We start from the raw sequence: 11,489 nt of genomic DNA, 5'->3' as shown, positions 1-11,489 counted from the left end.
TATAACTGATAAATGAAGTAAATAAATTGGTGGCACAAGCACAGCACTGGGCGGTTCTCCTTTCTCCAGAGCCGGCTCATCAATGTTGGCAAGAGACGGCCATGTGTGAGCTGAGCCTCAGAGCTTTTATTTAATTCCTGCGTGAAACCTCTGGTCAGGGTCACCTGTCAGTTTGAGGTCAGGTGTCCTTATTCTGAACTGCCAAGAGCGTGGCACAAGATGTGTAGTTATAAAATTCATCATCTGCACACCCCCTCTCAAAAAACTTCTCCCCAGAAACCAACTCTTCCCCCCCCACACACCATTTGAGGGCCTTTAAAACAAGGGTCCTCAACCTGTGGGCCATGAGGGCTTTGCAACCAGGCTGCGGAAATGGCTGGAGAGCACACGTGTGTGCACACGAATCCTCACTTGCGCAAGCAGGTGAGAACGTGCTCCATTTAAGTGAGCGGCAGGCACACGCAGAACCATTCCCCCCCCCCCATCCAGTGTGCAAAGCCAGAAATAGTGGGGAACTCTGCTTTAAAAAGGCACTGGTACTCCCAAAGGCCTGTTCATGCAGGCTTTCTTCTATTTCAGTGTTTCTCAACCTTGACAATTTTAAGGCATGTGGACTTCAACTCCCAGAATTCCACAGCCAGCATTGCTGGCTGTGGAATTCTGGGAGTTGAAGTCCACATGCCTTAAAATTGTCAAGGTTGAGAAACACTGTTCTATTTCCTCTTTTGGGTTTTATTTCTTGATTTTATGTTTTTTTATATGTCAAGCAGGCCTGGGGTTTATAAAATCTGACCCCTGGATGACTGTTCTTGTACTGTTTGTTTTGTTATGTTTTATGTGTTTTTATTGTTAGCCACCCAGAGTCCTCCAGGAGTGGGGCGGCTTATAAATTTTAAAAATAAAATAAATAAAAATAAGCCAACCAGAGGTGACCAGGCTAGAAATCTGATTAATAAATAAACCATCGTGGCTGGAGAGGAGGAACATCCCCTTGTCCACCAGTTCCCGGGTGTCTACTTCAGAATCCAGCCCCAGGTCTTCCTCCCTCCCCCCCACGGTCATTTGGCCAAGCCCTAGAAGATGCAGTAGCAGCTGTGAGTCCCCAGACAGAGTGGGGGGAGGGGGGCCTGCCAGGGTGGCTCCTGAACATTTTGTGTGTTTTTTCATTGCTATTTCACAAGGTTTACTTGCCTCATTTTCCAACTCCCAATCTAATCAAAGCCCTGCGGCCTCTGGACGGTCCCCATCAGCCAAACAGCCACGGCCAGCAAGGCCACCCTTTGGGAAGAAAGAGACCCACGCAGACTCCCTGCAGCCCGTCCAGCGCAGGCCTTTATTGAGAACAGCTTCTGTCCAGGGCAGCTTTACTCAGCCGGGTGGCCAGCCCATCTGGCGCCCCCCCAGCACGTGGAGGTGGAGATGATAGACGGACTGCGCCCCATGCTTGCCCTCGTTGATGACTGCAAGAGGAGGGAGAAAGGGCTGGAGGGGGCACAAGGCGACAATGGACAAGTGCCAGGACCCCTTGCAGCAGGATGAAGGACCAGCCCCTCCCCAGGACAACAGTGGGGCTTCCCAGCTCAGCCCCCTGCACACTTTTCGTGGGGAGGGAGACATCTTTCTCAGCAAAGCCCTGTTCGAGGTCCAAAACAGATCCAAAGGATGAGTTCAGAGGACCAAAGACAGGAAGCCCAGCAACGGGGGCCCCTTCCAGAGAACTTGAGCGCATCCGTCTCCCCTCACTGGATCTCAGGAATTATCAGGCAAGACAGCCCCCGCCCTCCACCCCCGTCCCTGACACTGTTCCTGGTCCTGCTCCTGCCCAGACAGGCAGCCTTCTACTCACCCACTCGATAGCCATCCGAGAGGCCCTCTGCCTTGGCTGTCTGGCTGGCCACCACCAGCAAGTGTCCCAGGAGCTGGGCAGGGAGGGAAGGAGATCGAGTGGTGGTCGCACAGCCCCTCCTCCCGCCAGGCTTCAGAACTGAAATCCAGCAACGAAGCAGGAAAGCATCGACGGAAAGCCCCGCTCCCTGCCAGTGACCCCAGATGGCCCCGGGTTCACCAAGGGCCCGCCCGCCTTTGGCCTGGCCGGCCAGATCCCCGCTCACCTGGGCGTCGCTCGCGGCCACCCGGCTGAGGCGCGCGAGGGGGCGGCGCGGGATCACCAGGAAGTGCACCGGAGCTTGCGGCGACACGTCCCGAAAGGCCATGCACTGCGAGAAAGCCCGGTGAGCCTCCTGCGCCCGGGGGGGGGGGGGAAAGAACCCTCCGGCCGCACCTCCCCACCCCCGCCCGCCCCCTCTGCGCTGCCCACCTGGTCGTCCTCATAGAGCAAGTGCGCCGCGATGGAACCGTCCAGGATCCGGCTGAAGACGGTGGGGCCGGGCTGCTCGGCCGCGCACTGCGCCCGCTCCACTTCCTCGTCCGGCCCGCGTGCCACCAGGCTCCTCTGCCGGACAGACGGCAGCCGGTCACCCGCTGCGGCCCAAGCCTGCCGACCTTCGAGGAAGTTCCCGCGGTTCACCCCCTCCCCACTGCAGCGGGGACGCAGGCCGGGAAATCCCGCAGGTGGGCTCCGGAAAAGCCCTTCTCCGCCGCCCTACCTGCCCGGGGCGCCCCCAGGCACGAGCCAGCAGCGCTTTCCTCGCGGCTGCCACCACCACCGCCATGCCTACTAGCGCCGCCCCCTCTGCCAAGCGCAAGCGCACTCCCGCGCCTTCCCACCTGGCGGCAGGACAAAGGATTGCAGCCCCCCCCCCTCCAAAAAGCAAGACAACCAGCATGGCTAAGAAAGAGCCAACTTTATTCACCAGGTGCTCAGCTGTGCCCAGACAGGCAACCCCCTCCCCACTCAGAAGCCCATGCGGGCCCGTTTCTGCTGGGGTCCCTGGGAAGAGGAGGGGCCCCGCTGGCTGCTGCCCAGGGCTGAGGACTGGCTGGCCGGCAGGTCGTCCTCAGGCGGCTCCGGGGGTTGGTCCAGGACCGCCAGGTACCTTCGCAGGGTCTGGCGACGCTCCCTGGGGATGCCCCGAGCGCTCAGGCTCTGGGAGGACAGCAGTTCTGAGTCCTCCTGGGAACTGAGCGGCAGGGCTGGGGGAGCCTGGAGGGGGGGCTCCATGGGCAAAGCCGGAGGGGACCTGGGGGCCCTGCTGTCCCTCCCGGACCAGTCGCTGAGCTCTGACTGGTAGCTGGTGGAGGAGGTGAAGCTGCCGGACAGGCTTTGCGTCCCCCTGCGCCGCTTGGCTCGCCTCCGCTTCTCCCTCAGCGCCTGTTGCCGGGCCTTGGTGGAGCCCAGCCTCTCCAGCCACCAGGCCACCCAATCGCCGGCCCAGTTAGCTGCCAGCCGCTGGCCAAGCTCTCCCAGGGGCCCCAGGGAGACAGGAGGCACAGGGACCCTACTCTCGTCCCCCCAGGAGCAGAAGAGTCGCTCTTCCTGCATGGCCATGCGCAGGCAGTGGGAAGCCTCCAGAGAGGACGGGACACTCCCCTCCACTCCCCTCGTCTCTCGGTGGGCGAAGAGGCAGCCCTGGTTGAGCGTGGCCGGAGGGAACTGCCAGTTTTGGGCGTGTGGGGTGGCCCGCTTCCAGGCCCTCAGCCAGCGCCGGTAGAGGGCTGCGGCTACTGGGCTACTAGCTGTCTTTGCTCCATCTGGAAAACTGGGTTCTTGGCAGGCTCTGTCCACCACGGCATCTCCGAAGCTGGCCTCCGGGTCCAAGTCAGTGGGAGCGTGCCCCCCGGCCTCCTCCCCACTGGCCTGTGGGAGCAGCGGCTGGTAGAAGAGGTCCCCGGCCTCAGAAAGCTGGAAGACCAGCAGTGTCTGGATGCCGTCCTGCTGACCGAGGGCTGCTGCAATGCCTGGATCGGGGAGGGGGGGCGAGAGGAGGGATGAGATGGGGTGGAGGGGCGGACTCATTCCTGAAGCCCAGCTGGGAATGGCAGAGGGACAGCTCAAAGGCTTGGGTCAGACATGGTATCCTGCCCACCTGCTCGGGGCCAGCCCCAGCCCCTCTTTTCACAAGAAGGGAAGGTCTCTGACCAACCAAGGAGGATGCCCTCCGTTGAGCCCAGGGGAAGAGGACCATCTGCAGGGGAGCCTGACCATCTGGGGGGGAGGCCATGACTCCTACGAAAGATGTCATCACATGCTTTCCTCCCCCCCCCCCCCATGGACCCAGCCATGAAGATGGCAAAGTATATTAGATTATGCTTGATCACATGCAGAAAGGCAAGAGAAGCCAGCCTGTTTCTTGGATTTGGGGGGGGGGGGCAGCCTCTCTTCTGGAGCTGCAGGGAGGCAACCCAGAGCCCTCCTCGGAATGCAGAGCCCGTTTCCCTCCATCTGGTGTCGCTGCCAGCCCCACCTCCTTGCCTGGCCCCTACCTGTCGTGGGGACGGAGAGACGCTGGTTGAGGGCGCTCTGCCTCACAGGCACCTGCACAGGGAAGTGGGGCAGGCACTCCTTGATGGATGGCAACTTCTGGGGGGCACCTTGGAGCTGGCAAGGGAGGCTGTGGCCACCTGTGGAGACAGCCCAGCCCAGCAACCTCAGAGTCCGGCAGCCCCCAGGACATAATTGCCCCAGTGACAGGGGACAGTGAAAGGCGCAGGGGCTGCTTCCTGTGCTCACCTGAGTACTGCAGCAGGAGCAGCTCCTGAGAATGGTGGGCACTCAGGAGCACCCTGTGGTTGTGCTGTGGAGCCCCGGCGGGCGTGAGGTGGGCGTAGATGGGTGGCCACTGCATCATGTGCTCCCAGCGCAGGACAGGCACCAGGGGGAAGCGTTCGTCCAGCACAAAGACCGAAAACTGTGGAGGAAGAATGTTGCAGAGTGTATGTGTGTGTGTGTGGGGGGGGTGTTTTCCAGACAGAAGGACCCTCCAGCCAAGGAACCAACCGCCTGCCTCTGCCAAGCCATGCCAGCTGGGTAGAGACAACAGGGAAGGCGACCTAGCAGCCTCTGCAGAAGGTGGAGAGGTCGGGGGAATGCCCCAGTCTGCGCAACAGAAGGTGCCCACAGCTGCCCCCAGTTCCCAAACACACACACACACACACACACACACACACACACCGCTCCCTGTTACCTGTGTGGTCACTAAGTGGTGGAAGGGCTCTGAATGGCCCAAGTACTTGGAGAGAACCAGGCGTTCCCCACGCTGGCAGTCTGCTTCACTCCCTATCTTGAAGAGCTCAAAGCAGCCACCAGAGGACACCTGGGGGGAGGCCAGGAAGGTCAGCAGCCAGGTGGGGCTTCCCCACCCCCTGGGCCCAGGGCCTTTCCCAGCAGCCCCTCCATCACAAGGGGGAAGGGTCGGCAGCCAGCAGCACTGCTCAGGGGCACCCCCTGCCCCCCACCCACTCAAGCCTTACCCTCTGGTCGAGACCCTTCAGGCCAGTGCGGTCGGCAAATGTCAGCACTCGTGGGTGGGCAGAAAACTCACTCCAGCGCCAAGGAGAAGGGTCCCGGAAGAAGAGGCTGTCGCGGTCCTGGTGCAGCCGTCGGAGCCTGGTGGGAAACGTGGTTAGTCCCTGCCCCCTTCGCAACCAAAAGCTGGCCTGCTGGCAAGAGAGCAACACCCAACTTTCAGAAGCAGCAGGGCCAAAGCACATCCCCCCCCCCGCTCAACGTGTTCAGGGGAGACTCTTTGACCCATTGGCTATTCTCTCTGGCTCCCCCCATCATCACATTTGGGCCAGAGCTGCTTGAACCTCATTCCCCTCCCCCCAGGCCCGGAAGAGCTAAGCAGTACATTCCCCTTAAGGCTGCAAGAGTCCCCCACCAAAGCCCTTCAGTCTGGGGCCCCACCCATAAAGGCCATCAGCCCTGACCTGGCTCACCCCGTCTCCACGTTCCACAGGTACAGCTCCCCTGCCAGGGTGCACAAGGACAGCTCGCCGGGTAGGTGGGGGCTGCAAGGAGAGAGTGGGGCTGGGGAAGGGCAGAAAGACCATCCTCCTGGCCAGGTCTATTGCCCCTACCCCCCCACACATGTCCCCTTGTCCCACCAGCAGATAGCTCCATGAACCCCCACCCCCCACCCCAGCCCCCCCTTGGAGAGAGGCCATGTACCTGACTGTGATGGAAGAGCAGGGGGCTTCTGTGCAAACCACTTGCAGAGGGGTGGGAGCCCTTCCACGCTGCTGCCTCCATGCCGCACAGAAATGGTCCGAGCGGACCCCCAAGAAGTCTGGGATGGGTGGAACAGAAAGGCCCCTTTCAGGACTGGAGCAGCAAGGACAGCAGAGCATGGCCAACCTTCCCGGGACCTGGTGTACCCACCGCTGCCCTCCAGGTGGGTGGCTGCCACTTGCCGGACTGCACCGTTCAGCTCGAACTGGGCGGGGCAGCCACGGAGTTCAGGTCTCAGGGCATTGCTGCTGGCCGCTGGTCTCAGGACCGCCTCCTGGAAGCCTGCAGCAGCCGCTAAGGAAAAGCCCTGCTGCAAAGGGGGCTGAAGACACCCTTGCGCCACGGCCCTGGACCCCATCCCCATCCCCTCCTCACGGAGGATACAGAGCCGGTCCTTGGCCTCCCCGGCTGGGAACACCAGGCAACCCCGGCGTGTGGGTTCTCCAGGGGTGCGGTCAGGCAGCCAGGCCAAGGCACCGCCGGTGGGGGTGTCGTCGAACGATAGGCGCCGCCGCCGTTCGGCCAGGTCCTCGTGGAGCCACTCGGCCACCAGCTTCAGGGGTAGCTCAGACAGCCAGTCGCGGCACACCGAGGCAACGCCGGAGAGGCTGGAACGGGACAACAGAGCAGCCGCCAGTCACACGCCGTTCCGCCTCCCCGACGGCCGCAACGGGAGAATCCTCGGGAGGGCCTGGCCGGACGGGCGGGGACAACGAACCACCTCCCATCCCGAGGGCGGCTCGGGGAAGCAGGCTCGCTGGCCGAGAGCACGTCCCGGGATCCCCCCGCCGCTCGCCCCGCGGAAGGCACTTACCTGCCGCCTCGCGTCGGGCCTTCCAAGGCACGAAGAAAGCGGGTCATCCCGCAGACGCCTCCGGCTCTCCGCTGCGGAAGAGAGAGGCCGGCGGGGGTGACGAGGAACCGGCGGGATCCCCTCCCCGCAGGGCTCCATGGAGGAGAAGCAGCAGCAGCCGGCCGCCCCCCTCCCCCCGTGCGCTCACCCAATTCGTCGAGTCCCCCAGGTAGACGTGCTGGTGCAGCAGCCGGGCCGTGGCCCCGAAAGCCGCCTCCGGGTGGTCTAGGAAGAGCCGGCCCAGCTGCGGGACCAGGGCGGTCAGGGCCGGGCCGGCGGGCGGGCCGGCGGTTCGGGGCGCCGCGTCCGGGGTCTTCAGCGGCAGCGGGGCGGCCTCGGCGGGCAGCCAGTTCTCCCGCGCCCTCCGGCAGCGGCGGGGCAGGAAGAGCGGCGGCGCTCCCGGCTCCCTAGCCGCGACGCCCACCTGTCCGCACTGGCCCCAGCCGGCCACCCGCAATCCGGCCCCGGGACCCTCGCGCCCGGGCGGCCCCGGGCGGAAGAGGCCGGGCAGGAGAGCATCAGGGAAAGCCGCCATGGGCGCGCAAACGTGCGAGACTGCCCGGCCGCGCATGCCTGGAGCCGCCGCGCGACGGTCGCGCCTGCGCCCCCTGGCGGCCAGAAGCGGCGCCGGCGATCTCCGAGCGAGGGGCGGGGCGAATTGCCCCGCAGCTGCGAGCGCCCGCCGTCCGCCCGCAAAGCTCAGAATCGCTCGCCTTTGGCGAGTCCAGACGGCCAGACAGGCGGACGAAAAAGCGGCGGGGCTGAGCAGCCCGAAAGCTTTCTCTCAAGGGAAAAGTGCTACGACTTTGCTTCCTTGCGACGTCCAGGAAGGAAACAGACGGGCGTGCATCACGCTGATCGTTTCCAGCCAGCCGAAGGAAGCAGAGCAGAAAACACGGAGCATTCCCACCCCCCCTTACCCCGATTAGCGCTGTTCTCCTTCACAGGTAAGTTCGGGTGCAGAAAAAGGCCATTTGCACCCGGGCCGGCCTGGAGCCATTCCTCTCCCGCCATCGCTCAGCCCCTTCTTTCCACTCTTCCCCCCCCCCCATCACCTAATCCAAAGCAAAGAAATGCTGGCCAGTTTGGGGGGAAGGAAGCAGCCGTTCAACCCACAAGCCAGAGAACTCCTGTCTCCTGTCGGTGCTCAGGACCATCGGAACAAAATTTCTCTTTCAGCCAAGCCCCCCCCACACACACACTTTCTTCCATGCCCAGAAGACAATTCCCAAAGCCAAGCGCAGCAGGCAGCGGGACTCCTGGATGGAAGGCTGAGGCCCTCTGCTGCTTCCAGGGAGCAACCTGGAGATTCTTGTCCTGCAAGGCACCCCAATTCTTCCAGGCAGTTCCTTAACTGGTCCCACCCCCCCCCCACTTGTGCGTGACAGAGGGTCTGCGCTCACACAGCCCAAATTGCCTGTCAGGTCCCCATAGATCCCTATCCGGAGGCTGCCATTCTGGTGGGAGGGGGGAACCTCGGGGCTTTTTGTGATGTAACCATTTTAACCTTCTTCCTCTTTCGATTTGACATATCTTCCTGGGAAATGGGAGAGGGGAAATGGGAGAGGGGAAATGGGACAAGCCTGGCGACTGGAGGCTAAAACATATAAAGAGCCGAGGTGGCACAGCAGTTAGAGTGCAGTACTGCAGGCCACTTTAGCTGACTGTGTTCAGCAGGTCAGCGATTCAAATGTCACCGGCTCAAGGTTAACTCAGCCTTCCATCCTTCCGGGGTAGGTAAAATGAGGACCCAGATTGTTGGGGGCAATGTAAATATATATATACATTGCTTACTGGTGTACACCGCTTAGAGAGTGCTTGCACTTAAAGCGGTATATAAGTCTCATAAATAAATAAAGAAAGAAAGAAAGAAAAAAAGAAAGAATGGTTGCTGGAATTGGGTATGTCTAGTTTAATGAAGAGAAGGACGAGGGGGGACACAATAGCAGACTTCTAATATCTAAGGGACTGTCTCAAAGAAGAGGGTGTCAAGCTATTCTCCAGAGCACCTGAAGGCAGGACAAGAAGCAACTGGTGGAAACTAATCAATGAGAGAAGCAACCTAGAACTAAGGAGAAACTTCCTGACAGAACAATTAACCAATGGAACAACTTGCCTCCAGAAGTGGTGAATGCTCCAATACTGGAAGTTTTTAAGAAGAGACTGGACAGCCATTTGTCCGAAATGGTGTAGGGTTTCCTGCCTGAGCAGGGGGTTGGACTAGATAACCTCCAAAGTCCCTTCCAACTTTATTATTATTATTATCGATCATCGCACAGTCAGCCAGATGTTCAGACTGAATTTGGCATTTTGTCTACCTATCGAGTCCTTACCCAGGACCTGGGATAGGCAGATGTGGATGTTTGATGGTATTACAGATATCGTCGCAGGATGGAAGCAGTTCCTAATAAGGCCGCCTTTTGCAATTGACTAATAGCGAATTTGTCAATGCCAATGGTGTTCAAGTGGTGCTCCAGTTGTTTTGGGATTGCACCCAAGGAGCCTATGACTATTGGTACTACCCTTGCTTGCTTTTGCCACAGTCTTTCTATTTCTATTTGTAGGTCTTTGTATTTTGTTATCTTCTCCAGTTCTTTCTCTTCTATTCTGCTATCTCCAGGCACTGCCACGTCCACTATCCAGACTTTTTTGTCTTTCTTATCGACAATTGTTAAGTCTGGGGTGTTATGTTGCAGGTGCTTGTCTGTTTGAATTCTGAAGTCCCAGAGCAGTTTAATTTTATCATTTTCTATGACTTTCTCTATTTTATGATCCCACCAGTTTTTGCTTACAGGCAAATGATATTTTTTGCAGATCTTCCAATGCACCATTGTTGCTACTTTGTCATGCCGCTGCTTGTAATCAGTCTGTGCAATCTTCTTGCAACAGCTTACCAAGTGGTCCACTGTTTCTTCAGCTTCTTTGCATAGGCGGCACTTACTGTCTGTTGCTGTCTTCTCAATTTTGACTTTGTATGCATTTGTCCTTAAGGCTTGGTCTTGTGCAGCCAGAATTAGTCCCTCGGTCTCTTTCTTCAATTTTCCTGCTCTTAGCCATTGCCAGGTTTTATTATTATCTGCTTTCCCAGCTATTTTTTTCATGTATTGGCCATGTAGTGCTTTGTCTTCCCATGCCTCTATTCTGTTCTTCATTTGGTCTTTCTTGTAGGCCAGTTTGGTCTCTCCAGTAGTTAGTAAGCCTTCCTGATATACTAATTTCAGTGCATCTTCATCATTGTTCTTCAGATATTCTTCCAAAGCCATTTTTTCTTCTTCAACCATCTGATGTACTTGTAGCATTCCACGCCCACCTATTTGCCTTGGTAGATAAAGTCTATCAATGTCACTGCGTGGATGAAGGGCATGATTCATTGTCATTATTTTTCTGGTCTGCCTATCCATTGCTTTTAGTTCTGCTTGAGTCCAGTCCACTATTCCAGCTGTGTACCTAATGACTGGGATTGCCCAGGTGTTGATTGCCTTTATGGTATTTCCTCCATTGAGTTTGGATTTTAAGATCTTCTTCACTCTCTTGATGTATTCACCTCTAATCTTTTTCTTGACTTCAGTGTGCTTGATGTTGTCAGCTTGAAGGATACCCAAGTATTTGTAGTACTCTTCCTCATCCAGACTCTTAATGTTATTTTCGTGGGGCATCTTGATTCCTTCAGTTTTCACTATTTTTCCTTGTTTGATAGTAAGTGTGGCACATTTGTCCAAGCCAAACTCCATTACAATATCTTGGCTATATATACGGACAGTGTTGAGCAGCGATTCTATTTCAGATGATGTTTTTCCATACAGCTTCAGATCATCCATATAAAGGAGGTGGGATAGTCTGGCAGATGTTTTTGATGTTTGATAGCCATGTCCTGAGTTATTCAGTATTGTTGACAGAGGAAACAGTGCAATAACAAATAGTAATGGTGATAATGAATCTCCTTGAAATATTCCTCTCTTGATATTAACCTCTCCCAGCCTCTCACCATTGATCTGCAACTGTGTCTTCCATTGTGCCATCGATCTTTGCACAAATTTTCTGATGTTTCTACTGACTCCTGTTATTTCTAGGCACTTTATTATCCAATCATGTGGCAGAGAGTCAAATGCCTTTTTGTAGTCAATCCATGCCACATTCAGGTTGGTCTTCCTTCTCTTGCAGTTTTCCAAGATCATTTTGTCTATTAGGAGTTGATCTTTTGTTCCTCTGCTATTGGGGCGGTTTCCTTTCTGCTCAGGTGGAAAGAGATTGTTTTCAACTAGATGCTGTTGTACTGCATCAGCTACCACACCAGTTAGTAATTTGAAAGTTGTTGGTAAGCAGGTAATTGGCCTGTAGTTACCTGGTGTTGCCCCTTTTGCTGGATTTTTCATTATTAGGTAGGTTTTCCCAGTTGTTAGCCACTTTTCAATTTCTCCTCCTTGTAGTATATTGTTGAACTGCTTGGCAATGAGTGGGTGTATAACAGTTAGATGTTTCAACCAAAACCCATGCAGTTCATCTTCA

At 57.3% G+C, this 11,489-nt stretch overlaps 2 protein-coding genes across 2 annotated transcripts; both read right to left on the bottom strand.

Moving 5' to 3' along the window:
• Nucleotides 1-1,306: 1,306 nt before the first annotated feature.
• On the bottom strand, nucleotides 1,307-2,743 carry HINT2 (histidine triad nucleotide binding protein 2). Its single transcript, XM_039369057.1, has 5 exons — nucleotides 2,607-2,743; nucleotides 2,318-2,452; nucleotides 2,112-2,216; nucleotides 1,847-1,919; nucleotides 1,307-1,460 (listed from the first exon to the last, which is right to left on the bottom strand). The coding sequence occupies exons 1-5, from the start codon at nucleotides 2,670-2,672 to the stop codon at nucleotides 1,369-1,371; spliced, it is 471 nt and encodes a 156-aa protein (XP_039224991.1). The 5' UTR covers nucleotides 2,673-2,743; the 3' UTR covers nucleotides 1,307-1,368.
• A 44-nt stretch (nucleotides 2,744-2,787) lies between these two features.
• TAF1C (TATA-box binding protein associated factor, RNA polymerase I subunit C) lies at nucleotides 2,788-7,552 on the bottom strand. The gene is made up of 11 exons (XM_039369056.1): nucleotides 7,132-7,552; nucleotides 6,945-7,015; nucleotides 6,515-6,738; nucleotides 6,281-6,412; nucleotides 6,071-6,188; nucleotides 5,839-5,910; nucleotides 5,371-5,506; nucleotides 5,085-5,213; nucleotides 4,631-4,808; nucleotides 4,384-4,521; nucleotides 2,788-3,858 (listed from the first exon to the last, which is right to left on the bottom strand). The coding sequence occupies exons 1-11, from the start codon at nucleotides 7,516-7,518 to the stop codon at nucleotides 2,855-2,857; spliced, it is 2,589 nt and encodes an 862-aa protein (XP_039224990.1). The 5' UTR covers nucleotides 7,519-7,552; the 3' UTR covers nucleotides 2,788-2,854.
• Between the last annotated feature and the right edge of the window lie 3,937 nt (nucleotides 7,553-11,489).

The sequence above is a fragment of the Crotalus tigris genome, unplaced genomic scaffold, assembly GCF_016545835.1.
Source record: "Crotalus tigris isolate CLP2741 ecotype Arizona unplaced genomic scaffold, ASM1654583v1 scf7180000020963.25688851:1431469, whole genome shotgun sequence".
Lineage (NCBI taxonomy): Eukaryota > Metazoa > Chordata > Lepidosauria > Squamata > Viperidae > Crotalus > Crotalus tigris.
The sequence above is the reverse complement of the archived record's forward strand: the minus strand, read 5'-3'. Positions and strand labels throughout refer to the sequence as shown.